The sequence below is a fragment of the Bidens hawaiensis genome, unplaced genomic scaffold (assembly GCF_021521415.1).
Source record: "Bidens hawaiensis isolate Kalapana, Puna unplaced genomic scaffold, B.hawaiensis_p1.1 tig00008841_1, whole genome shotgun sequence".
In the NCBI taxonomy this organism is placed as follows: domain Eukaryota; kingdom Viridiplantae; phylum Streptophyta; class Magnoliopsida; order Asterales; family Asteraceae; genus Bidens; species Bidens hawaiensis.
In genome coordinates, this window is record NW_027491637.1 from 759,789 (window position 1) to 787,749 (window position 27,961).

General features: G+C 39.2%; 3 protein-coding genes and 1 pseudogene across 6 annotated transcripts; 2 read left to right on the forward strand and 2 right to left on the reverse strand.

Annotated features, from left to right (window-relative positions):
• The first annotated feature begins 3,630 nt into the window (after positions 1-3,630).
• Positions 3,631-9,726, forward strand: LOC143530104 (putative phospholipid-transporting ATPase 4). 2 transcript variants are annotated; one of them, XM_077025733.1, is made up of 11 exons: positions 3,631-3,915; positions 4,047-5,893; positions 5,982-6,092; positions 6,390-6,666; positions 6,751-6,839; positions 6,948-7,032; positions 7,417-7,626; positions 7,724-7,849; positions 7,952-8,050; positions 8,322-8,513; positions 8,845-9,726. In XM_077025733.1, exons 2-11 carry the CDS (start codon positions 4,113-4,115, stop codon positions 9,529-9,531), a joined length of 3,657 nt encoding a protein of 1,218 aa, XP_076881848.1. In that variant the 5' UTR covers positions 3,631-3,915; positions 4,047-4,112; the 3' UTR covers positions 9,532-9,726. The 2 variants fall into 2 exon arrangements, with proteins under 2 accessions (XP_076881848.1, XP_076881849.1); XM_077025734.1 differs by having other exon boundaries at positions 3,632-3,744; positions 4,050-5,893.
• A 460-nt stretch (positions 9,727-10,186) lies between these two features.
• On the reverse strand, positions 10,187-12,165 carry LOC143530106 (glycylpeptide N-tetradecanoyltransferase 1 pseudogene; annotated as a pseudogene). Its single transcript, XR_013134791.1, has 2 exons — positions 12,037-12,165; positions 10,187-11,829 (listed from the first exon to the last, which is right to left on the reverse strand). The product of XR_013134791.1 is annotated as a glycylpeptide N-tetradecanoyltransferase 1 pseudogene (transcript).
• A 3,062-nt stretch (positions 12,166-15,227) lies between these two features.
• LOC143530107 (protein phosphatase 2C 16-like) lies at positions 15,228-17,759 on the forward strand. Of its 2 annotated transcripts, XM_077025737.1 has the most exons (5): positions 15,228-15,768; positions 15,805-16,293; positions 16,379-16,696; positions 17,072-17,177; positions 17,260-17,759. In XM_077025737.1, exons 1-5 carry the CDS (start codon positions 15,700-15,702, stop codon positions 17,592-17,594), a joined length of 1,317 nt encoding a protein of 438 aa, XP_076881852.1. In that variant the 5' UTR covers positions 15,228-15,699; the 3' UTR covers positions 17,595-17,759. The 2 variants fall into 2 exon arrangements, with proteins under 2 accessions (XP_076881852.1, XP_076881850.1); XM_077025735.1 differs by having other exon boundaries at positions 15,228-16,293.
• Positions 17,760-18,394: 635 nt separating this feature from the next.
• Positions 18,395-19,587, reverse strand: LOC143530072 (PHD finger protein ALFIN-LIKE 4-like). The gene is made up of 3 exons (XM_077025697.1): positions 19,153-19,587; positions 18,922-19,060; positions 18,395-18,845 (listed from the first exon to the last, which is right to left on the reverse strand). Exons 1-3 carry the CDS (start codon positions 19,452-19,454, stop codon positions 18,567-18,569), a joined length of 720 nt encoding a protein of 239 aa, XP_076881812.1. The 5' UTR covers positions 19,455-19,587; the 3' UTR covers positions 18,395-18,566.
• Between the last annotated feature and the right edge of the window lie 8,374 nt (positions 19,588-27,961).

Here is a 27,961-nt window from a genome sequence, read left to right on the forward strand (position 1 = left end):
TTGAAAGGAATAAGAAATTGATATAGACTAGATAAAACCATTAAATGTACCTTTTGCTGGTCAAATACAAGTGTCCAACCCTTCCCTTCATCAGTTACATCCAAGCACTTCTTCAACTCAGTCATGAACCAATCCCAGCTATCATTGTTCTCACCTTCTACTATAGCCCAAGCTACTGGATACATCTAATCATTAGCATCTCTACCAATTGCAGCCAATAACATTCCACAAAGAAATGTCTTTAGAAAGAAGCCATCAAGACATAAAAGTTTTTTGCAGCCTGCTAGAAAACCTTGTTTCACTTGATCAAAACAAACAAATAACTTAAAAAACACCTCTACACCATCATCAATTCCATAATACTCTGATGGGACAGTCAAAAGTTTAAAGGTAGATGTTGGATTCACTTGCTTCAAGGCTGCTAAATATGACCCCAACTTACAACAATGATCTTTCATTGAACCATGCAATTTCCTTTGAGCATTTGTGTTACTCTTATAAGCCATCCAGTTAGTAATTATAACCTTAAACTTCTCCTTAACTGCATCCTGGATATCCTCTGCAGACCAATGTGGTTTAGCTTTGAAAATTGGTAGGAACTGGTCAGCTATAAAGTCAACAGTAAGTTGTCTATTCTTCAACATATTTCTCTGACAAGTGTGTTCATTAATGGCAGTTTTGATCAAGAAACAACCCTTCCTAGGATGAAAATATGCATATACCTTGAATGGACAATCCTTGACACAACAAAAACCTAATCTTCCATGCCTGTTCTTGTCACTTACTATAACTCTAAGATTTCTTCCATTACAAACTGCATAATTTCTAACAGCATTTCTAATAGCTTCCCTTGTTGGGAATCTTGTACCAACTACTCACTCCCACTTTGACCAATCTGTATTTTCAGTAACAACGGGAACTTTTACCTTGTGCTTCTTTCCCTTGATATCATCATCCTCACTCTCTCTAGGTGAGTTGACATCCCCCTTAGAGTCTTCATAGCTGCTACAATCACTATGTGCTTCTTCAACTTGAATCTCACTATGGAAGTTTTTTAATAACCTGTCAACCAACTGTTTTTCTGCCATTTGACTTTCTTTTATTGCAGCAACCGATTCCTTCCACTCATCATCATCATCATCTGTCCCAACTTCATCATCATCTAGATTCAACTCTTATTCAATTTCTAACTCTGATCCATCATCAGATCCATATGCCTCTCCTTCAGATGCAGATCCATTGTCAACTTGTATCTCACTTTGGAAGTCTTGATTGGTGATTGGTTTGGGAAGGGTACAACTAGTGGAGCCTAAGAGTAGTTTGGTAGGTGTTAAAATTCTGTTGACAGTAGCTTTAGTAAACCCTTTCACAGGTTGGTTTTCTGGATGGGCTTTGGTGTTAATGGGTTGGGCTTCAATTTGGGCTTTGGTGTTACCTTGTGCATAGAGATGGAGGATATGCCTGACATCTTTGTCCCCCAAATTGACCACTATGTCCATGACATCTTTATCATTTTTAATTGCATAAGTCCTTCATCAAACTTCTTTCCAGGCATCAAATAATACAACTCAAAGTCCCTTGTTGAATAAGACTTAGTCTCAATAAAATAATCCATCAGCTCAAAATAAGACATCTTATCTACTTCCACCTCAAACATATAACTATCACCTCCTTCATAGTGCAATTTTGGATTTGGTTGTAGCTTCCCACCATGTCATGCTTTGACTTTGATTTTGTCATCCATTCTGATCATTTTAGAAGTGGAATAAGGATTAAAGCAAATAAATAACTTTATTTTAGATAATAAGGATTTACACAGTTCAAGAACATACCTTATTGCAAGCTATGTAGATCGTCTTCGTTGAATTAGGGTTCCGATGGACAACAATTTGTTAATCGTTTTCTTCGAATTGGGGATTTTGACGATTGTGTTCTTCGAATTAGGGTTCTGTTCTAGGAAATGAATTGGGTTGATTGATTAAGTATCGTGGGTTCAATATTGATTAAGTATTTACAGTTGTAAAAAATAAGAGAAAGAGTGAGTATTCCAAATAAGTAATCAAAAAAAGGGGGAAAAAAGGAGAAAAGCCATGTAGGATAATGAAAAAGCCAAGTCACTAGCCACATCAGCAAAAAACTTAACCCCGTTAATTATTTTTAACGGGGATCATAAAACAAAAACCTTGAAAAGGTGGGACTGTCAGCGGGAAATACCGGAGATGGGATTATTATTGGTCAATCCATTAAAGGTTGGATTATTTAAATCTAATAATCCAATTTTAAATAAAATTTATATCAAACACAAATTAAAGAAACACATCATAGTGGTTTATTCGAAATTAAGTAAAACATTATGTTTTAAAGTTATAAGAAAAAAAAAACAAAACATTTCAAAGGTAAATAATTTGAAATTAATAGTTGTTTTAAGGAACTTTATCATTTGCTTCAAGAGCTTGTACCCGAATCAAGTTTGAAAAACTGTAAACATTGATAAAAAAATAATCACGTTACATCATGTTATTCATAATTTATTTTATATATACATTATATTTTAAAAGCTATAAGAAGGAAAAAAAATTAAGAGTAACTATTATTGTGTTGTTTTTTTAAGGCTTTTGGGTTTGGGTCCATATTTGTTTTTGCTCCCCAAGTACTTAACCCTAATCTATATCTTATAAATTCTTTAGCTATGTAGTATGTCGACGTAGATTTTTTACTGGAATTGAACCATACAAATTTCTTATGTTGTGTTTATCGTTATATTTTGTTTTCTATACTACGTGACATCGTATGTGCTTGATTGGGTGTTTATGTTTATGTTTATGTTGCGTCACTTGATACCTAAAAATTATAATATTAATATAATTGGTTAAAAGAGAGATAGTTTGTGGCTGAAAAGCTCGTAATTACTATGTACAATCTAATTCATTAAATACAATAATAAAAATTACAATAGGAAAAGATATAAATCATGTTATATAAAGATTGAATTTTCAACAACGAAAAGTTAAATATTTAACTTATGTTTTAATTCAATAACCTTGTAAGCATCAAAGTGCAGTTTATATAAAGACTATTAAGTATTAATCAAATACTCATTTTGACTTTCTTAAGTCAAAATTCTACATTTTCAATCAGCCTTCTTACTAGTTCACTGGTCAGGCTTCAATAAAAATTTGATGACGGCAAAATTAATTTTAACATAATGTTTGATAAAAAGGTGATATATTATTATTATTAACATAATCTTGTAAATTTATTTTAAGGAATTCAAAAAGTAAGACAAGAAACAATAAGTGGACCCACACACATCAATGTTTGAGCCACGTAGAAGCGAGTGGACCCACATCATGCCGACGAGGGTCGGAGTATGTTGGACCGCTTCAAATTAAACTTCTCTCATAAGAAAAAAAAACACTTCTTTTTATGCACAAAACTTATATTTTCAAACCACTAAACACCAATACATAATCAGATCACCTAGTCAAATCCATTTTTAATAATAATAATAATATTAATCATCATAACATAAAGTCTTGAAAACTATAAACCCAAATTATTAATATTATTACAGTCGACGGAGGATGAGGGGTTTACAATTACAATTGCCTGAAGCCCTGAACCCTTCTTCTTCTTATTATTATTCACCTCCGATCTTAACAACAGTCAACTGCATTCTTTGATCTTATCGAATACCCATTTACATTTTCGATATTATTATTCATGCTTATCAGGTATGTACACGTTTACTTTCTTCATTACTCTTAATGGGTTTGTCTTTCTTTGATTCATTTTTCGGTAAAGTATATTCTTTTCCTGTCTTTCTGCCTTCATTCAGCTGATTTCTTCATAAAGTTTTTATTTTTATGTAATTTGATGCTTCAATTGTTGGTGTTTGCATCTTTTGAGTTGTGGGTAAGGGTTATTATATGATCTTTCATGTTGTTTGATTAAATTTTTAAAGTAAAATTTGTTGGTCAACGCTTGTTTAGGTTTGTTGACTTTTATTTAAGGTATTGATTATTGTCTTTGTATGGTAAATTCAGCAGGCTTATGAGATTATTATATTAGAGGGGTTTTTTATGTGATAAGTTTGCTGAATATTGTGAAATATGGCTGGTGGAAGAATAAGAGCTAGGATAAAGAGGAGTAGTTTGTATACATTTGGATGCATACGTCCGCCTCGTGAAGATGTAGACGAGCCTCATCAGTTTGAAGGGCCGGGGTTTTTGAGACACATTTGTTGTAATCAACCTGGATTTCATAGGAAAAAGCCTCTGAAATATTGTACCAATTATATTTCCACCACGAAGTATAATGTCATCACGTTCTTACCGAAAGCGCTCTTTGAGCAGTTTAGACGTGTTGCTAATTTGTATTTCCTGTTAGCTGCGGCTTTGTCTCTGACGCCCGTTTCGCCTTTCTCGCCTGTCAGTATGATTGCGCCTTTAATCTTTGTGGTTGGGCTTAGTATGGCAAAAGAAGCTGTGGAAAATTGGCATCGGTTTATGCAGGATATGAAGGTGAATATGAGGAAAGTTTGGGTTCATAGTGGAGACGGTGTGTTTGTTAGAAAACCATGGATGAAACTCGAGGTTGGAGATGTGGTAAAGGTGGAAAAAGATCAGTTTTTTCCTGCAGATTTACTCTTCTTATCGTCTAGTTATGAAGATGGAATATGTTATGTGGAAACCATGAATTTAGACGGTGAGACGAATTTGAAAGTTAAAAGATCTCTAGAGGTAACCTTGCCTTTAGATGATGATGCATCTTTTAAAGAATTCAAAGCAACAATCAAATGTGAGGACCCGAACCCTAATTTGTACACATTTGTGGGAAACTTTGAATATGATCGCCAGATGTATCCGCTTGATCCTAGTCAGATTCTTCTTAGAGATTCCAAGCTTCGTAACACCGGTCATGTGTATGGCGTGGTGATATTTTCGGGCCATGATAGCAAAGTTATGCAAAATGCTACTAAATCGCCTTCGAAAAGAAGCACAATTGAGAAACAAATGGATAAAATCATTTACGTACTTTTTACTCTTCTTGTGTTGATTTCATTAATCAGCTCAATAGGGTTTGCTATCAAAACCAAATATCAAATGCCCGATTGGTGGTACATCCCTGCTGATCATCAGGGTTTGTATGACCCGAAAAAACCTTTATTGTCAGGCTTTAGTCATTTGATTACTGCCCTTATTCTTTACGGATATTTGATACCGATTTCACTTTATGTTTCTATCGAGCTTGTTAAGGTTTTACAAGCATTGTTTATAAACCAAGATATACACATGTATGATGAAGAAACATGTACTCCTGCTCAAGCCCGAACATCTAATTTGAATGAGGAGTTAGGTATGGTGGATACAATTCTGTCTGATAAAACTGGGACGTTAACATGTAACCAAATGGATTTCTTAAAGTGTTCCATTGCTGGAGTCCCGTATGGGGCCCGTTCTAGTGAAGTTGAACTTGCTGCTGCGAGCCAGATGGCTATGGATCTTGATGGGCACGGTCATGAATCTTCTAGAATCGGTGCGCGAAACGGGCCCGAAATCGAATTGGAAGTCGTACCTACACCAAAAAGCGTAGGCTCTCATAGTCGAATCAAGGGGTTCAGTTTTGAAGATAATCGACTAATGGATGGAAATTGGAACCGGGAGCCCAATAAAGATGTTATCTTGTTGTTTTTCCGGGCTCTTGCTCTTTGTCACACAGCAATTCCCGAGCTAAATGAGGAAACGGGAGTTTATAATTACGAAGCTGAGTCACCAGATGAAGGGGCTTTTCTTGTTGCAGCAAGAGAATTTGGATTTGAGTATTGCAAAAGAACTCAATCAAGTATATTTGTTCGTGAAAGACACACCTCATCTCACGAGCCAATTGAGAGGTATTGATATGATTTTGATTTTGATGAATATTTTTTTTTGTCATCATAAGGTTGACTGTTGATATTCTTACATGATATTGTTAATCAGGGAGTACAAGCTTCTAAATATCTTGGATTTCACCAGCAAACGAAAGAGGATGTCAGTTATTGTTCAGGATGAAACCGGACAGATTTTGTTATTGTGCAAAGGCGCAGACAGGTCAGGCCCTTAAATTTGTTTTTTTGTCCAAAATGTTTGAAAATTTTGAAATGGGTGGGTTGGGTTGACCCGAAACACTCTTTGTCCAAAAAAATTGACATTTTCAGGAATGTATAGTGAGTCGGACAAATTTTACATAACTCATAATTATTTCAATAATAACTTCATTATTTAAATAAAACGACTTACGGACTTAAAGAGATTTATGCATTAGAAGTAAGTACTTGAATTTGTCACATCTAGCTGTTGCATTCCAAAATCTAACAAATTTAATTCACTTGTTGGCTAACAATACAGCATCATCTTTGACCGTTTGTCCAAAAACGGAAGATCATTTGAGGAAGCCACCAAAAGGCATTTAAATGAATATGCAGAAGCCGGATTACGTACACTAGCATTTGCTTACAGAAAGCTTGAAGTTTCTGAATATTCTTCTTGGAATGATGAATTTATGAAAGCAAAAACTTCCATTGGTGGTGACAGAGATGCAATGCTTGAACGTTTATCTGAGATAATGGAAAAAGACCTAATTCTTGTTGGTGCAACCGCCGTGGAGGATAAACTTCAGCAAGGGGTATTGATTATTGTTTTTATAGCATCTTATCAATGTTTAATTTTTTACTTTATTTCTTCTTTTAGTTACTGTTTTCTTTTATAGGTGCCTCAGTGTATCGATAAACTGGCGCAAGCTGGTTTAAAATTGTGGGTTCTTACTGGCGATAAAATGGAAACCGCAATCAACATAGGGTAGGATTTAAAGTCCTAAATGAGTTTGTGAAATTTTGTAAAAATATCTTAACTTTAACAGCTTTGCTATTGGTGGGATTTTTACTGGTTATGGCTGTTGTTTTGTAGATTTGCTTGCAGTTTGCTTCGGCAGGGTATGAAGCAGATATGTTTAACAACAAATGTGGATATGGCGACCCACGCTTCGAATACGGTACTTGTTCTTAACGGGTCATACAAAGAGATGGAAAAATGGACGGGTCGAGTGAGTTAGTAAACGGGTCAAATCAGGCCATTTGGGTCAGAATTGGTTATGGTGGATCAGTCTGTGTTGATCCGCAAATATTAACTTGCCCGTTTTTTCGTGAATCTTGTAAACAACTAATGTATTAAATATGATTACAAAAACTGTATTAGTAAAAACTAATATCCTTTTCTTAAATTAAGTGGCTTAAGAGGTTATAAGCATATTTAAATCGACTTTCAGTCTTTTCTGCCCATTTGGTTTGTTCCATTATTTACCAATTTTTTAAAGTTTTTCTCGCTTGATAAATATTTAGCAAAAAACTCACCTGTGTCGTTACATGTTGCTAATCAGGCTATAAAGGAGAATATATTGATGCAAATTACCAACGCATCTCAAATGGTTAATCTGGAAAAAGATCCACATGCTGCATTTGCATTGATTATTGATGGGAAGACACTAACTTATGCATTGGAAGATGATTTGAAGCATCATTTCTTGGATTTAGCCATTATATGTGCATCCGTCATTTGTTGTCGTGTTTCTCCTAAGCAAAAAGCATTGGTAATAATAATAATAATAATTATAATATCTTTTTGTTGATAATTGCATTATGTATAGTTGCATTTAACTGAACATGTCATGTAAATGTTTTAATTAGGTTACAAGATTAGTAAAAGAAGGCACCGGCAAAACTACTTTAGCAATTGGAGATGGTGCAAATGATGTTGGAATGATTCAAGAAGCGGATATTGGTGTTGGTATTAGTGGTGTTGAAGGAATGCAGGTTTGTATATATGATTAATACCCCTTAAAGCGGGTTGATTTGGGCTATGTTTTCTTTTGACCCGTCACTTGCAGTCTTATACAACTTTTTGGCTTTCTGCAGGCTGTGATGGCAAGTGATTTTGCTATAGCACAATTTCGGTTTCTTGAAAGGCTTCTTGTTGTACATGGTCATTGGTGCTACAAAAGAATTGCACAAATGGTACAGCTACAAACCAATCTATCTTAGCATAAGTTTAAGATTTAATTTGTAGAGCCGACAATTTCACCCTGTTTGCTTCTACGTGGGTTGATTTGGGTTGTGTTTTATTTCAAACGGACCATATAAAAAGTTTGGCTATAACGAGAAAGGGTCAAATGAGTCAAACCAAGGTTAAAAACCCCAAAAGTTTATGTTTAAATGGAGAAAATTGTGTATAGTAGTTTTACCTCTATTAAATTGTTGATTGACTTTGAATTTTACTGCAAGACAGATATGTTATTTCTTCTACAAGAACATTGCTTTTGGGCTAACACTTTTCTACTTTGAGGCGTTTACGGGCTTTTCTGGACAATCGGTTTATGATGATTGGTATATGTTATTGTTCAATGTTGTTCTTACATCGTTGCCCGTAATTTCACTTGGAGTTTTTGAACAAGACGTGTCTTCTGAGATCTGCTTACAGGTTAGTCATCTTGAATTTCATTATTGTGTAAAAGAAAATGGATCAAACGGGTGGATAAAATAGCAAAGTAGCTTTAAACAAAACAGGCCACATTGGTTAAGACTTAAGAGTTGAGTCCGTTGGATATTTATCTCTTATACGGGTCAAATGGTGAAAATGAAAAAAAAAAACTTAAGGTATGCGTTGAATGGTCAAAGATCTCAAAAGCCAACAAAAGTATATCTTAAAAACATTAAGCTTTCTTGTTCATTTTATATAGAAATTCCATTATTACTAAAACAATACTATAAAAAACTTATTATTAATTTTATGAATAATTACAAAACTGCAGTTTCCGGCATTATATCAGCAAGGACCAAGAAACCTGTTTTTTGACTGGTATAGAATCTTCGGGTGGATGGGGAACGGCCTCTACTGCTCCTTGATCGTCTTCTTCCTCAACATCATAATCTTTTACGACCAAGCATTCCGGTCAAACGGTCAAACCGCTGACATGGCGGTGGTGGGGGCCGTCATGTTCACATGTGTCATCTACTCAGTCAACTGCCAGATCGCTCTCACCATGAGCCACTTCACATGGATCCAACATTTTCTAATCGGGTCAAGCATCGTCACATGGCACGTTTTTCTCATACTATACGGTATGCTTTCGCCCAGTATCTCGGGAAACGTGTACAAAATCTTTCTAGAAGCTCTTTCTCCGGCACCGATTTACTGGCTTAGCATATTGTTAGTGGCGGTTGCCTGTAATCTGCCTTATTTAGCTCACATATCCTTTCAAAGATCATTTAATCCAATGGATCATCATGTGATTCAAGAAATTAAATACTATAAAAAAGATGTCGAGGATCGGCATATGTGGCGGAGAGAGAAATCGAAAGCAAGACAAGAAACAAAGATTGGATTTTCGGCAAGAGTCGATGCGAAGATTAGACATTTGAAGTTGAGGTTGCAAAAGAAGTCTTCGGTGTTTAGTCCTCGGGCTGTATCGGTACCATTGGAACCGACCGCTAGTTAAGTTGTATAATACCTGACTTTTTTTCTTCTTTTGGTTAATATGCAAAGGGGTGAGTCTGTGTCTTGAACTGAACCCATATTGGATATAGTGACAAATGTTAATGGTAGGCTGGTTGTTTGTAAGTAGTAGAATTGTAAGAAGGCTTGTTTGACTATTGGAATAGATAGTTTGATATCTGCATAACCATGTCTTTACATTTTGTTGTAAATATCTCCTCTCTGTATATATATGTGTGTGTATGCGTGCATGTTCACTTCTAAAGAAATACGTGTCATGTTAACTTGAAATCTCATCTGGGTTCATGGAGGCAACATGGAAGATGATCTACAAGCAAAGCAACTCTCACCATAACCATGATATTGTTGTTTTGCTCTCACTGGCTCAAAGTTTTGTTTTTCACCGTCCATAATACTACTCTCGTCTAAACACACTTAACTTCGGAGTTCATGTAAGATATAGTGTTTGTAGCTCTCATATTAACCACTGATAACGAGTTTGTCTAATGATAAGGTAGGAAAACTCAAACCCGAAACAACACAGTATATTTGAGATGGGTACTCGGATATGAGATTAATTATAAAAAATTCACCATGTATGTGAGACATGTATAACAAATAACAGCAGTTAATTATTTAGCAACTTCAGCTATATATTTTATGAAATTGCAACCAAAGCAACAATCAGACAGAAAGATACATCAGATGAAAGAACAATTCCTCTTAATAATTTATCGTCCGGGAAACAAGATCAAGTTCTAACACACATCCAACTACCATAAAAATCAAAATGCAAAACGGAATTCAGGATACCAACTCAAGAAAACTAAAACCCTTACAAGTTTATGAAAAAAGAAGTTTACCAGACAACAAAGATTGATCAATGATGGCCTCACTGCTTAATTTAACCGGTAATTGTACAAATTTCAGCTCCTTCAACAATAACTCATTTTCCATAACCTTTATCATCACACAGATTACAAGAGAACAAGCCCAAGTTCTGATGGTCTCAAAGCTTGATTCAACCGGTAATTATACAAATAATACTGAAGCTGTCCATCACCGGGCCCAAACTTCAGCTCCTTCAAGAAAACTTCATTTTCCATAACATCTAACGCATTAAAAACATCATAACCCTTTTTCTTAGCCACGATAAGCGCATCATTCATCAACTGAAGCAACGGAGTCTTTGTAGACACGTTGTAGTAAGAATACGCAGCTTTTAAAGTCGAGTAATTCTGATTACCAATAACCGTTGATGGAAGCGTGTAAAAGCTGCAAAAATCAGTCACATCATGAGTTTCAGAGCTTTCGACTAGAAAACTGTCAACCACGTCTTCTTTAGGTAGCAGCCAATGCTCCACGTCATTTTCATCCAAATCAGGTGCTACTACGAACTGCTTCAAGTAACCTCTAAGCAAACGCGTAACCGCAGGAACGTCACGAAGCTCCATTTTTCTAAACCCGGGTGTGATCGGTGAATCCGTTAGTTTGTACAGCTTAATCGTTCGGCTCATAGTCATTCGTGCACCGAGCCTAGAAAACCCTATGTCTATGAGTTTCTTCGGGTTTAAAGATCTGTGCCAGTATTGACAGGTGGAAATAGGCGTCGGTAACACCACACCCGCAGTATAAGCCGCCTGCCAGATATTTTCCAGATGAACTCTTCTAGTAACTTCTTTAATCATAACCGGAGCAAGCCTTTTCGACCTTAGCTTCTTATGAACACAAAGAAAATTAATCTCCGCCATCTTAACAACAGCGTCTTTAGCCCTGATCCTTGCAGGCACGCCCGTTATAAAAGCTACAAGCTTTTTCGAAGCTTTAACCCGTACACCAATATGCCAGCTTCTGTAATAACCGGGAGGCCGAAGCGCCCACTGAAGAAAATCCTTCGAGTAATTAAACCTAAACATGTTTTCATCATCTTCAACGTAATTATTAGCAAGAAGATTATAAACCTCCGAGCACATCTCTTCGGTATCCATGTCACACGTAATCCACTCATACGGGCCAGGTAAATTATAGGGTTCCTGCTTAACTTCCGACAACGGCGTGGGTGGCTCGATGGGGCCTCCGGGTAAGGTGGGGTTTCCTAAATCCTTAAACTGGCCAACCGGCTGTGTTTCCCAGAACTTGTGCCTTTTGGAAAGAGTCATGGCGTCCTGAACCTTTTGCGCGATGGCATCAATGGATGTTTCACTCTCGGTGGTGTTCGGATCTATCGTTTCAGGGTTTTGGTTTTCGGGCGGTGAACCGGAACTCACATTGTTATCAGTCATCTCAATTTTGGAATAAAAACCTAATAAGTGTATTGTTTAACAAACTTAGGTCAGTATATAAGAAAAGCCATCAAATATTACTGGGCATGTTAACAAATTCAAGGTTAATTCGGATATAGAACAAGAAATACATAAAGTATGATGGATTAATCAAGAATAATAAGTGAGTGATGAAGATCTATAAACCAAAGGCAATAACAATAAAAGATGGAGAGATATGAAGTTACCTCGGATCGATCTGGAAGTGCCGACCAAAGAAGATCTAATCTAGGTTGTTGTTGTTGGGAAGAAATAAAGATTAAAGAAATAGTGAAGTATCCAAACTGTCTGCCTTTTTCTTTATCGTACTGAAAAAGAAACTAAATTATTACTGCTATTTACATAAATAATTATATACTAACTATTGTTTTGTTTTAGTTACGTGTCTAGAAACCTCATGATTGCACTCATTTTAGTATTGTACACTCTAACCACGTTTAACTTTGAAACTTTCATATCGACTCTCTTGTATAGCCAAAATGCCACGCCGCAAAGATCATTTTCCCTTTCGAAGATAGCATCTCTATCCTACATGACTAACATGAAATTTGCCTAATGTATCTCAAATATTCCATTATGAGGTTGTCGTCTTTGATGAGATTTCTTTGACCACTCAAAATGACCAACTTGGGACTAAACCTAATGTGTTTTGAAAACCCTTTAGAGACTCTTTGTCCTTCGTTGGGTTTGCCCCTAATGTCTTGATTGACATATTTGAGATTCTCCTTTACGGATCCGTTATCTACGATGTTAGCCTCAGAACCCGTATCAACCAGTTTAAAATTTGTGTAAGGTTTTATAAAGTTGTGAAATTTTGTATTAGTTACCTGTTGTATAGGATGACAGTTTCAAGTCGTGTTCCTGAGTTTGATAGATATAATTTGCATTCATGTTCTTGAGTTGCATGTTTTGGATTGCTTCTTTAAAATGTTTTTTGCTTATTGGAGAGGCAAAATATCCAAAATGCCCTCCAAAAGCACCGATTTGATGCTTTTAGGTGCATTTGGAGAGGCATTTTGGACATTTTGCCTCTCCAAAAAGCAAAAAATATTTTAAAGAAACAATCTCAAACACCCGCTTAGAAGATATGGAAAGAAATTAACGATTTTCTCTCTTCTTCTTTCCTAAATCTATTCAATTTGAAAGGATCAAGATTAGTATCAATGGTCATTCCATTTCTCTGTGTTTCTTTTTTTTCGTTTATTTTCAATTTAAAAAAAAAGACTATGGAACATGATTTTTTTAGATTTCTTGTTCCTTTCATTCCGCTATTTAAATTAGACTAGAAAAAGGTATTGACTATGGTGGCAATTTAATCACGGAGTTAGTTGTAGAGGGAGAGGATTCTTCGGGAACCGGGGTCGATGCGGTTTAAGTTTGGTTTTGGACGGTGGGCCGTTTGTTTTAAGCACGTTTACAAATTACAAACTAGAAATCTAGAACATCCAGTAAAGTAGTAATCACTAATTATACTCATGTTGTCATTTTACTTATGAGTGTGTTCATGTCTTATCTATTTTTAAAGTAGCATTGAAATAACAATCTTTTTAAAAAATAAAAAATAATTTGATTTTTAAAGAACCATTTAAATCGGTTTTGAATAATTTAATAACTTTATGTTTTTTAATGACTAATTTGAATAACTTATGGTCTCTAACTCGTCCGATCATCTTCATTCTCCGAGTATCAGAGACCATCTTTAAAAGAAAACCCACTGTATGTGAGAAAACTTCATGATCCAACTTAAAACCCCTAGTGACCTAGTGTTTATAACAAGTGAGAGTGGGACTCAATACATCTTTTTTAACCCCCTAGTTCTTGAGACGTCTTAACTTTATTTAAGAACTTTAAGTATACTATTCAAGTTTTTTGTTTAACTTTAAGTATACTATAAAGTTTTTTTGTTTAGAACGGCTACTTTTTTATTTGTGTTTACGTCACCGCATTTACCGGTTCCCCTATAAACCATATAGTCGGATGCCTCTTGACAGTCGTTATACCGCCACAAGAGCATAACTCTCTGTCATAACACTCGGTGTGACTAAATCCCAGGTGGGTTCGGAATTCGAACTGACAAACTCACAAGGCCTAGCTCAAATCCTTCGTTTCCAATATCCACCCGAAATGACACAATTAGGTGTCGAATTTGAATCTATAATGGAGAACCCAAGGCTTCCTACCACTACATCCCCAAAACGGTAAATATTCCAACCGAAAAACACTCTCTATAACACCCCTGTCTCAAAAGTATATAAAGCACTCACACACTCTTTTCTATTTTGGCTTTTTTTTTATAATAAGTTCAAAGTTAAATATTGATAAAACTAAGAAATACTAGTATAATGGAAAACAAGTAAAAAAAAAAAGGAAAAAAAACCTCTAAATCTTAATCTCTTTGCTCTAAATCTCTAATGGTAATTTCTATTAGCAGAGACTAATAGTAATTTCTATTTGATAGCTTGCTACTTATTACTATCTTAACATTAAAATTATAAAAGTTTTTACTCTTCAACTACTTTATATAAGTGGGCTGTAAACTGTTAGGTAGTATTTCATACATAGGAATAATAGACTGAATGGAATGTACTTTGCAGGTGAATGAAAAAAGAGGATGTTTAGTTGGTTATTGAAATATAATAATCGATTATACAATAGCCTCGTTTTCTCTAAACATATCTAAACCATTCCTCAACAATCTGTTTTTTTTGTCATTTCATTCCCTCTTCCACCATACTTTCTCGATATCATCATCTGACCATAATTATTGCCGAAGCCACCACCGTCGCCGCCAAGCACCACCTGACCACCACTACCGAACCCCTCGTCGTTGCCACCCACCACCACTCCCACTGCAACTACCACCACCCTTGCCATCACAGCTACAAGCACCACATAACCTTTTATTTTGGTAAACTTTCTTTATTTTGAGGCATGAATATTTTGTTATCTGTATTTCAAAAGTTAAATTTTAATAAATCCAACTTGAACCACATACAATCGTAACTTTAAACTTATCTTTTTCCATTAATCCTATACATCAGAATTATCTGAACTCATAATATTTACAAACAGTCATAACTTCAAATACATTTTTATCCAACCATCCTATACCAGCTAAGAGTCAACCTCATTAGTGTTTTTCACAATCACATGGACTATTTAGGTGTCCAAAACGTGTCTCTCATGTAATCTCACAAAAACTTTAAAATAAAAGAAAATGTAATAGACTCACAACTTAGGTGACATATAAATTTAAAAAAGTAAAACCACCACCAATACTTGATCAACAACACGAACAAAATGCACTGAATTTTGTCGATAAATGCATCCATACGTGTAGTCATCTAAACAATTCCCCAGGAAATTAAAAATCTCTCTCTCTCTCTCTCTTGAACCAATCGGCCATCAATTTCTTCCTTACAACATTTCCACTCATCGGTAAGCACCTTTGATCTTATTATTTGATTTCAGCTGAAACAACTCAAAAATTTCATCTTTTTTTAGGGTTTCTTATACCATTAGTTTCTTAACAGTGATGAGAAGAAAACCCAAATTAAGTTGATTGGTTGACACGGGTTGCCTCAGATCCATGGAACCCAGATTTCACGTGATCAATTTCTCAATAAAGTCTTCACCTTTTTAGGGTTTATGTTGTCATTATTTGGGCAATTACGATTTGGGGTTTTTGTTTTTTCAATCAAGAACCCTAATTTCTCTATTAGATCTAGTAATTTGGCGTTCTTGATGGTTTTTGATGCTTGCATTAGTGATCAAGATTAAGGGGTTCTTGTAAAATTTGGGGTTTTGTTGGTTTAGTTAGTGATAATTGTGATTAGAGAAGAAGGGGTTAAATGGAAGAGATGCTGCCTACGGTTTCCGTTACAATTAGTTTAACCAAACCGGTTACCGAAAACTCTACACTGCAAAATCATGTCGATTTTAGCGGAAACTGTGACGAGTTAGCGGAAAATGGAGTTGTTTGTGATGATATTATTATTCAAGAAAGTGATGCGGATGAAACTATGTCGGTTGGGGATGAACCGGTTGAAATCAGCAGTGAATTGTTACCCATGAATGCGAATTCGGGTAGTTTGAAAGCGTCTGTTATGGCTATTGAGGGTGTAGATAATGGTCAAATAGTTGCGAAAGTGATTAGTTTGGAAGCAACAACGAACGAGCATACGTTGAAAGCGTCTGTAATGGCAATTGCTGATAAGAATCATAGTAAAGTTATGGAGAGTGTTTTTCGGTTGGAATATTTACCGCTTTGGGGATGTAATTCGGTTTGTGGTAAAAGGCCAGAAATGGAAGATGCTCTTATTGCTGTTCCTCAGTTTATGAAAATTCCTATTAAGATGTTTGTTGCAGATCATGTGGCGAATCCGAATTCGAGTGATTTAACCGCTCATTTTTTTGGTGTGTATGATGGACATGGAGGATCTCAGGTATCTCTTGAAACCCTTTTTAGGTGTATGTTAACAGATATCACTAATTCATCAAAACTTCATTATTATTTATTTCTCGGTGTAGGTCGCTAACTACTGTCGGGATCGTGTCCATACTGCTTTACAAGAGGAATTAAATGTCATGAAGCAAGAATTGGTCAAAGGGACAGTCAAAGATAGTGTAGAAATCGGTTGGAAGAAAGCCTTCACTAATTGCTTTCAGAAGGTAGATGATGAACTCGGTGGGACCGCAACTTCTGAACCAGTAGCCCCTGAAACCGTAGGGTCCACTGCTCTGGTGGCATTAATCTGTTCATCACATATTGTTGTTGCAAATTGTGGCGATTCACGAGCCGTACTTTACCGTGGCAAAGAAGCCATTGCTTTGTCAAATGATCATAAAGTAAATACATTTCTTTCGTCACGATGTTTTTGCATTAATTGCCAATGTACTTATACTTTGTCGTTTTTTGGTCATTGCGCATTTTTCAATACATTTTAGTCATTATAAATGGCTGTTTCCCGTTTAGGTCATTATGCAGACTTCCTATAAATAAATTTGTCCTGTTTGGGTCATCATTAAAAAAAAATTTAATGATCTATGCGAGACAAAAGGTTGCAGTTTAACGACTTAAATGTGTAAAAGAGTGCAATGATTGAAACGGGAAAAAAGTGAAGTAAATTCGTATTTTAAGCAGCAAAAAATAAAAATAAAAATACATAAAATAAAATAAAAAAATGTCTATCTAACTTTTTGCTTGAATGTCTAATTTTTTAGCCGAATAGAGAAGATGAATATGCAAGAATTGAGGCAGCCGGTGGCAAGGTTATTCAATGGAAAGGACACCGTGTTTTTGGTGTGCTTGCAATGTCACGATCTATTGGTGAGTCCAATACTTGTGAAGGTGCCAAAATTTCATATATTGCCTTTATGGTTGTATTAACCCAATTTTGTATATTTTTCAGGTGATAAGTATTTGAAACCGTGGATAATACCAGAACCAGAAATCACATTCACACCTAGAGTCCGAGAAGATGAGGTTCTTATATTAGCAAGTGACGGGTTATGGGATGTAATGTCAAATGAAGAAGCATGTGACGTTGCAAGAAAAAAGATATTAATCTGGCATAAAAAGAATGGCGGGAATGTAGTCGAACGAGATCATAACGGGGTGGATCCTGCAGCACAAACAGCAGCCGATTACCTCTCAGCATTAGCTCTACAAAAAGGAAGCAATGATAATATATCGGTTATCGTGGTGGATCTTAAAGCTCAGAGAAGGTTCAAAACAAAATCTTAATCTTGATTTTGTTTGTTGGTTGGTGTTTAATGATGGATGATATAGTTTTTATAGAAGACAAATGAATCTTTTGGTTCTCATTGTTAGTCCATTCGTTTTTCATATGGGCTCTGAATATGTGTAATGAGAATACTATTATAATATACCTTGTGGAGCATTGATATATACTATATCTTCTATATCTTCAACTTTTGTTGTGGTTTGTACTCTCGAGTGAAGTTGTAACTTGTTCTGTAGCTGAAAAGGCAAGAAATAAACCAACATGCAGACTTTAGAATTGTTTTAGCTCATTATAATTGTTTTGACTCGTTCCGTTCATGCAATCTAAAACACTCGATTTATGGTTTAATACTGTATGTTGTATCAATTATCAACCATCTTTTCTTCATCCATAACTTTTGCTTTCTACATCTGTTTTACTTGGATTTTTGTTGTTAATGGTTAAGAATATGGTATATTAGTGGACTATGTCATCAAAAACCTTAGAAGGAATTGCATATTGCAAGGCATTATAATGAAGCAATGCTGTGTTTATATTCCTATAAATAATGATTACCAAAGACAAGTAATTACCCTTAGTGGTGATTATTGTCGATGATAAAGATTGCTGGTTCTGATGGTGATGTTTCACAAAACAATAAAAGTCATTTATGTAATTAATCTCGCGGCAACGATAAAAAAGGTAATCAAATGAATTTTAGCTCAAGATATGACCTTGGTATACAGAGCATGCTTCTTTTGTTAAAAAAAAAAAAAGAAAAACATTATTAAGATTCTTGGATTAACAAGATGATGCAAAGTTCAGTTTCAAACTTCAATCACATTACTGATCTAATTATACAGCAACTGAGGTCCAGCAACCAAAATACACATGCAACAAAAGATCTAAAAAACATCAGTAACCACCACTTTCGACCACATAAGTTAGAAAACATCGTACACAGTTAAAACACATCCTCCATAATCCAACAACTACGGCCGAGCTCTTTTGTTGCTGCATGTTGGACACTTGTACTGCTTAATGTGCTCCGCTCTAGTCGGAGTGATTTTCACACACTTTCCATGAAACCATTTTTCACACATGTCACAACAAATCCAGAACTCATCCGATGCATAATTCTCACCACACGCCCCACATAAGGTGTCTCCATGCTCATCCTCGCCGTCATCCTCATCGTCAGCAGCATTCATTCTTGGCGCCGGTGGCGTCGGCTGCTGCTTTGGGTACTTTCGCCGAGATTCTGAGTCCCGCTGCTCAATCACCAGAAAAGAAAATCAATCAAAGTTCAAACTAACAAAGGAAAGTATTAAAAAGATTTATTTTTACCAGTTTGGAGTTTGACTTGGATTTGGTGCTACTGTGATTATTAGATACAGCAATTTTCTCCTTCTGGTTTTTCTTTGCAGTACCACTAATAAACTCAAATATTGTCGGGAGATCTTGTATCATGTTAAACAGCCGCTTCCTGCAACAATGAAGAAAACAAAATGAGTAAACGAAAAAAAAAAGAAAGTCTAATTTTGTATTGGAATATAATGAATGATTAGAAAGATTTACCTGTCAGCTTTATCAAATCCAAATCTAGCACCAAAATAGAATGCAACAGAGAGCAACCAAGCATCACTATGAACAGCAACTAAAGATAACCAATCTTTTTCTTGCATTCCGTCTCGAGCAAAGTTGATACCCAATGCTGGTTCCGGGAGTTCGGGTGGGACCTCTTCAGCAGGCAAATTCACCTCCCATTGCTCACTTGGAAAGCCATACAAACACAAATTCTCCTTTTCTGAACGGAAAAATTGCAAATATTTAACATGAAAAATACACAACAGTAACAAAAAGAATAGTGTAAGATGCATTTGACTGAGATAACAATGGCAATCACTTTCTAGACATGAAAACTCATTTCTTCCATGTTTAGCAGTAGAGTAAGAGAATAAATGGCAGCGTATATCTATGAAAATATGATACTACATAATGGATTTTGCAAATCAAAATTCGTTAGATCTTGTAGTTATAAAGGCTAAATATAGCGCAAACGCACTGAAAACCATATAGACCAATGCTGACCGAAATGGTTGGAAAAAAGGGGCGTCAAGGACAGGCTACGTGGTAGCCTTTTAGGAGTTTTTTAGAAGCAACACCATGTTGGGAGGGGAGTTTGGGGTGGCGACGTCATTATGATGACGTTGTTTGGAGCGAACGATGCCTTCGCTGCATACGTGGTTTGTTTTTCTTCGATGTGGAGCCTCTCCAACGCCTCACGACGTTTACCATTACATTTTCTCTTGGTGGTGGGCTTAAGAATCCTCTTTTTATGTGTCACGTTATTGTCTCATACTTAATGAGTTTTTTTTCTCATTTATTTGTATAATGTTTTCATATTAATTAATATAATTATAAGTTAAATAAATAAAGAAAGAAAGTCAAAAAGAATATGGAAACAAGTGTGGATTATTTTACATATGTGGTTTTTTTTTAATTTTCTAAACATATTTTTGTTTCTATTTTCTATACTAGCTTTGGTGATTTTTAAAATTATTTTACGACTACATATTTATGGTTGTATGAGATAGTTATTAATTTAAAATACAGTAATTTTAGATAAAAAAAAAAAACCTTGTGTCACGATATATGTGTTGGAAGTATGGGAGTGTGTCGACACATAATATATTGTTGATTTATGAAAACACATAATACATCGTTGATTTATGAAAACAATATTGTATAGTTCTCGTTATACCCTAACATCTTTTATTTAATTTCAATAATTATTTTTCACTAAAAATTAAACAACTCAAACAGTTCTTCATATATAAAAATGTTATCAATTGATCATCAACTTTCTAAATATGTATAAAAGAAACCGCATATCACATTTTTATTGTTTGCTACATACAGTTTGTAATATGGCAACACACATGTGTTTGGAGTGTCATTCGGCCTATTATGCTTTCAAGCATATATCAATGTCGAAGCTCCAAGAGAAACTGAGAAGAATAATGACACAATCGATTATTCTAATTTCCAATCACATGTTATGCAATTTAATAAAACTAGGAACGACTTAATCTTTTCCAAAAAAAGATGATGCTCGCTTCGCCGGTAGAGGAAATCAAGACATTGGGGTTTCTGCGGTATTAATCTTATTGAAGAAACACTAACCGAACCCCGAGCAGGTTACTGGCAACCTGGGGGTTGGAGAGATGTTTCCCACGAGGGGTTAGACCCTTGGAAGATGGTTCTTCTGATAACCTGCAAAACAGACACCGTGAGCTCGTCACTGAGAAGGGGGGGGTTCCTCCTTGTGACCACCCTCCGGCGTGAGAATCAGACTAGATTGCTCTTTAAATATAAAAGTATATTAAGAGATTGCTAGAGCAGATATCAGGTATAATATGATAATGTAGTAAGATATGATAAGATGAGATGGTCATACCATTTGGGGTATTTATAGCCGAAGGTAGGTTTCCAAGGGGTTTAGCCGGCCCAACACGCTACCAACTGTAACCTATGCACGTGCCCTGCCTGTGAGTGGTGGATAGGTAGCGGCTGACACAGAGCAGGCGTGTCGTGCACTCTTCCTCTTCTGCCAACTACAGGCTAGGCACGTGGTATGGCAGGAGTTGGTGGGTAGGCGGCGGCTATTGGTCACAGTGCTGTGGCGTGCTGTCTGCCATGCTGCTGTCAGTGAGCTGTCGCATTCTTGGTCAGATCTTTTGTCTGTACCTCGTCAGGTATCACACAAAAGATCCTCCATACGGACTGGCTCATTTAGGCGGGAGTTTTCCCCCTCCCGCCTTTGTGCGGGATTGCTCCCGGCTTGGCTCATTCCTTCAGGTGACACTGAACGATTGAGAGCTAAGTGCCTTGTGCGTGTAGCCATGCTGCGCGGGTGGCCTTCCCTAATGGCTTGTATCCGAGGCTGCGGGGACAGGCGGAGTCCTTCACCATTGGGAGGCATTTCCTGCGGGACCAGCTTGCGTACTGCGCGTAAGGACGTCACGTCTCTGAGCATGGTTGGTCCTGCGGATCCAGTTGGTCTCTGCGCAGACGTCCCTGTTTAAGGTGAGTCTTGCGGGTCTAACTGGGCTCTGCTGGGACCTACCTCTTCAAGTCCCCCCAGTCCAATGTTCTTCTCATGAGTGTTTAATGAAGTGAGGTGAACTTTTGGACTTGAGCAAAGGGTTTTGAAAAGGGTTTTGTAAGGTTTTCCATGGGGATTCTTTCCGCGGAAGTCCTTGTCACTTGCAGAAATGCCCGAGTTTCCTGCTTGGTCTTTGGGTATGATGCGGGTAGGTCTGTAACCTCCTCGCAAGTCAGGAGCATTGAGTCCCAGTTGTATGTATTTTCCATGAGGTTTTGGTAGTTTTGAACATAGTGATCAATTATGTTAAGACCACCAATTCCATCCTGGAGCTTCAAACAACGTAGTTCTCGATGTTCCCGCTATGCGGGGATGCTATTTCCGTTTCCGCAAGCATTGCCCAGAAGATCCTTCTTGGTTTCAATTCCCAGCGGAGCGCTAGGTATGTGAAGGGTTTTGCCTTAACACTGTACCTGCGCTCGTCTTACGGTTACTTTACTCTCAAGGTATTCCTGGCGTCAATTCCCTGCGGGTGCTAGGTATGTGAAGGGTTTTGCCTTTACACTGTACCCGCACCTGTCTTATAGTTACTTGGTTGCCGAGGTACTTGGCTTCAATTCCCTGCGGGTGCTAGGTATGTGAAGGGTTTTGCCTTAACACTGTACCCGTATCCGTCTTATGGTTACTTGTTCGCCAAGGTTTTCTTGGCTTCAATTCCCTGCGGGTGCTAGGTATGTGAAGGGTTTTGCCTTTACACTGTACCCGCATCCGTCTTATGGTTACTTGTTTGCCAAGGTTTTCTTGGCTTCAATTCCCTGCGGGTGCTAGGTATGTGAAGGGTTTTGCCTTAACACTGTACCCGCATCCGTCTTATGGTTACTTGTTCGCCAAGGTAAGGGGGTATTTTCCCGCTTCTTTTTAAATTTTGAATTTTGAAATTCGAAAGGTTGGTGAAAAGATAAGTCCAAACCTTTGAAACGTCGTGCGACGGTTTCTTCTGACTGTGTCAGGACGTGCAGGAAGTTATGGTGACGTGACAGAACATGGTCATTCCAGTCGCTTTTTCAGGCGCGTGGGAGCGATTTTTCGGGCGCGTGGCCGCGAATTTACTGGCACACGTCCTTTCAACAGCTGTTGCCAGCTTGCTTTTTGCCACGTGTCATAGTTTCATTGCACATTTGATTTCTCTCTCCTCCGCATTAAATTCACCGCATTAATTGCGATTACTATATAAAGGGGGAGAGGGTTATTTGCAATTCACACTTTCCACTTTCATCTCTTCTTTTCAAGTAATTTCCGGCGAATTTTTCTGTTCAGTAAAGCTTTACCCTGAAATCTCTTTTCGTCTTTCTTCCACCATGTCTTCTCATGATGCTGATGACCAGAAGACTGCTGGCGAATGCCAGTGCTCTCTTCCCGTCGATCTGTACCAGTATATCATCAGGAAGTTCATGCTCGAGTCTCTCGAGCCTGAGTTTCCTGAACCCCACCATACTGTGTACGATGCCCCTAGTGGCAAGATCGGGGTTTATGCTGCATTCTTTGTCTACGGGAACCTTAGGTTTCCGTTGACAAAGTTTGTGTACCGTGTCCTAGAGAGGCACGGTGTGCACCTGACAGAGGTGCACCCTATGGCCATTGCCAAGGTCCGGCACTTTGAGTGGGTGTGCCGGATACTGGGCCTTGAGCCCCTCGTTGATCGCCTGATGACCTTCTATACATGGAGGTGCATCCAAGGGTGGTACACTCTTACAACCCGTATCAAGGGTTTAAAGATCTGTACCACCGAGCGGAGTCTTCGCTCATGGAGAAGAGAGTTCTTCTTCATATCCGCTCGCGCCATCCCCATCGCCATGAAGTTCAAGAATGGCCAGGCGCTTCCGAACCTTCCCGCCCTCAACTACGAGGAGGCGGAATGGTTCTCGAAGATTTCCCGGGTCCAGTCCCCGGTTTTCCGTTTTCCGGAGTCGGCGATGGTGATGTTGGGGATGAGCCGGGTGTGGAAGGCGGCGAATGCGGATAAGGTTCCGATCGTCCTTGAATATGGTTCGAACTCTGTCCCTTATGGTACGTCTTGTTTCATTTTGCTGACTTCGATTTTTACTAACTTTCTTGTTGATTTCAGAGGGGAACGATCTTCAGTCGCTCCTGAACCCGCGGGAGGAAGATGGTCCCGCGCGGATGGGTACTCGTGCTCTGGACGAGAACGAGTTGCCCATCTTAGAGCAGACCGCGGGTCGGTTCGTGGAGGTTTACCCGCCAGGCCAAGAGATCCTGAGCCACCGACGGCCAGGTAAGCCTATCTTCTACCCTGAACCTCTCAATGCTGTGCCTGCTGCTGGAGTTCATGACATTTCTTCTTCTGAGGAATCCGCAGAAGGTCCTCTACTGGTGCGGAAGAAAAAGGCTGCCGTCGGGAAGGGCAAGGAGAAGGTGGCCTCTACGGCCGACCCGGTAATCCTATCTGACTCGGAGTCAGATAATGCAGAGGTGGCGGGGAAGCCCGGTGGTGAGGAGACCACCGCTCCGGAGGCTGCAGGTGTTACCTCCGGGGAGGCAGCGACGACGACGGTTACCGGTGTCAAGAGGCCGACTCCATCGGGTTCGCCCCCGCTCGTCCGTGCGTTCAAGCTCAAGAAACCCCGTGAGTACCCCCATAATTCTTGTCTAGATTTGTTGTTTCAAATAAATTTTTCTAACACTTTTGCTTGTGCAGGTGTGGATGTTGACGCATTCCAGGGTGGAGTTGGAGCAAGTATTCCCCCGCCAATGACGGTAGGCTCGGTCAGCCTTCCCGAGGCGTCGACCCAGGCGTCTACGCCTGCTTCCGCTGGTTCCAGTCTTCCTGAGGCTGTTCCCGCTGAGAAGGTGTCTCCGCCGGCCGTGAGTGCAATTTTTACAGCATCTTTCACGGAGCCGGCGGTTACTGTTGCTGAGAAGGTGGCGCCAAACATGGCTACCACAGCGGCTGCCACTATACCTGCGCCACCGCCACCGACGGCCGCACCATCAGGTATGCGCCAGGCTTCCCGCCGATCTATGCCACCTTCCCGTCTGCCTGACCTGTTGGATGGATTTCCTTTAGGTTCAGGTGATGGGTTTGGCGGCTATCGGCCTGTTATTGACCCTACAGGTACGTAGGGTTCTTTTTCCCTTATATATTTTTATCATCTTTTCCTAACTGCCTTTGTTTCTTTTGCAGTGTCGGATTCCAATGAAGTGTATGTTCCAAGATGGAACATACGCCGAGGAACAACCCTTCGCACCCCTGTGGAGTGCGTGGACTGGGCTCGCCACGCTGCTCCTCATGGTGCGTTGGGGGAAGCCATGGCTAGCTACCAAGAGGGTAGGCTAACCAATGAGCTTCGGGTTCTCCAGGCCCGAACGCAGCCCCGCGTCGAGCTGCTTTGTCGTGAAAACGACAAGTTAAAAGCAGCTCGCGCCAAAGATATATCTGAAGCGCGGGCTCTTCGGGAGGAGAACCGGCAGTTGGCCGCTGCCGCAGCCGAGAAGGAGAAGGCATTCAAGGCCCTCGAGGTTGAAGTCCAGGCGCGACTCGAGGCCCGCTCCAAGGCTGCCCAAGCTGTGAATGAACAGCTTCGGCTGGCTAAGGAGGCTGCGCGAAACTCAACTGAGAGGGCTGCCAAGGCTGAAGCTGTTGCTGAGCCGCTTCGCGAAGAGAATGAGCAGCTTAAATGCAAATTAAAGGCTCTTCAGCATGCTCATGACGCCTTGGCAATGGAAGATGCCAAGAAGCTGCAGGAGATCCTTGACCAGAGGGGGGTGCTTGACCGCACTGAAAGGAAACTCAAAAGCGTCGAAGAGGCTGCCGCCAAGGAAGTTCAACTTGCCAACCTTGATAAAAACGGAGCCGAACGTGCTTACAAAGAAAGTCAAGCTACCCTCCAATGGCTGCTTCGAGAAGCGTTGCCTCAGGTATCTTTATCTTTTTCTTTACGCTTTCCGCGCGTAATTAGAAAATGTTCTAACTTGTATTCTTTTGTAGGTTGCGCGTCGGGTCCTTTCAGAGACCTCTTATGACGATGCGATGAGCGCAGCCCTCAACGCTTCTCATGAGGATGGGGAGAAGACTGGCTTCCTGCTTGGTCTAGGGTTTGCTGAGAGAGGCTTTCCGCCCTCCAACTTCCCTTTATTCAATGTTAATACTGAAGCTGCTTATGACCAAGCTGTGAACCAGTACGCTGCCTTCCCGCATCCAGTGGTGGAGAAGGTGAATGAGGCTGCTGCTGCTGATGATGGGCTAAACATCCTTAAGGCTTTCCTTGGGCAGCCACGCTCAGACGGTGCTGGTCCAAGCGGAGGTGGCCCTGAAGCCTGATCCTGAAGATCTCTTCCCACCGCTAGGATAGACTTTGCTTTGTATAGATTTCTTTTAGGCGGGTAGTTACCCGGCCACTGTTGTAATACATCATTGAAATATTAATCTTTTTGCGTATAAGACTGTTATTTCCTTCTTTGGGTTCCTTGCTTTATAAACTTATGACTTGCATGTTTAAATTAGCAATTTTCCAAAGTGTTCAGAATAAGAACCTTTGAACGTGGTTGATAGTGGGTTAAAGTTTCGCTTCCTCCTTCGTGATTGTGCGGGTAGAACCGTCACTTGCACTTGGTAGGCTGGCTAAACTTTAACTTTTATCTAACCTGCGTGCTGGTTTTTCTTACTTTTTTAGGATAAGTTAACCTTTGAACGTGGTTGATAATAGGTGTGTGAAGTTTTGCTTCCTCTTTCGTGATTATGCGGGTAGAACCGTCACTTGCACTTAGTAGGATGGCAGAACTTTACCCTTATCTGACCTGCGTGTAGGTTTCTCATCTTTTGAGGATAAGTTAACCTTTGAACGTGGTTGATAATAGGTGTGAAGTTTTGCTTCCTCTTTCGTGATTATGCGGGTAGAACCGTCACTTGCACTTAGTAGGATGGCAGAACTTTACCCTTATCTGACCTGCGTGTAGGTTTCTCATCTTTTGAGGATAAGTTAACCTTTGAACGTGGTTGATAATAGGTGTGAAGTTTTGCTTCCTCTTTCGTGATTGTGCGGGTAGAACCGTCACTTGCACTTAGTGGGATGGCAGAACTTTACCCTTATCTGACCTGCGTGTAGGTTTTTCTCATCTTTTTAAGAATTTTGTTTTGAACCGTTCGACGCGCGGTTGTCGATAGGTTAGTGTTCATTTTCCTTTCATGATTCATGCGGATAGACCGGCACTTTCATTTAATGGGATGAACTCTTTCAACTGACCTGCGTGAAGGTTTGCCACGTTATTGGGTTCGTGCGGGTAAGACCGCCTTCCCACGCAACGACTTCACGTAATGTGAATGTCGTCACCAGTGTTGGATAGTTTTAACCGTTCGACGCGCGGTTGTTGACAGGTTATTATTCAGTTTCCTTAATGATTCATGCGGATAGACCGGCACTTTCATTTTTGGGTGCTGAACTTTTTCCCCTTCAACTAACCTGCGTGAAGGTTTGTCACGTTATTGGGTTCGTGCGGGTAGGACCGCCTTCCCATGCAATGACTTCACGTAATTATGCGGTGAAAACCGGCATATTAGTGTTCAGAAAAGTATAAATGTAAAATCATCAGCTTCGATATTCTTAAAGAGAATCATTTCCATTAGAAGTGGCTCTTGGCCTTCTCTTTACAAATTGGAATTGATTACATGCAAACTGTGTAATTGAACTCCCTTCCATGTTGGGATGGGAGTGCCATCGAGCCGATACGCACCTGGTTCGGGATCTCGTTCTTTACGCAGCATGTAGTCTCGATTTTGAAGCTGAAATTGGTTCGTGTTTTCCCCAGCTGGGGTTCTATACGCACTCGCCTGCCTAGCTTTTATTTCGCCACGAGGTGCGCGAGCGTCCCATCTCTGACGAATGTTTCGACCATGTCTTTTACGTCTATGCATTCTTCGGTGTTGTGGCCTTTTGTTCTGTGATAGTCACAGTACTTGCTCCGATCAGCATCGTGACGATGCCGGATTACTGGAGGCTTTGGCCATGGGAGCTCCTCAGTAGCAAATATGTCAGTGACGCTTTTGGTAAGTGGCGTCCACCTGGAGTTCCGGTGCGGCTTTACATTATCCCTTTCACCCAATCGGTGCTGTAAGCCGGATGAGGTGTCAAAGTTTACCCTTGACTGCCAAATGCCTTGCTTCCGTTTTTTGTTCAATCGGGCGGTGAGGACGTTGTCCTCTCTCGTCCTCTGGGTGTAAAGGTTTGTGTTCTGCGGAAGGTCTCTACCCAGTTGCTTCTCCGT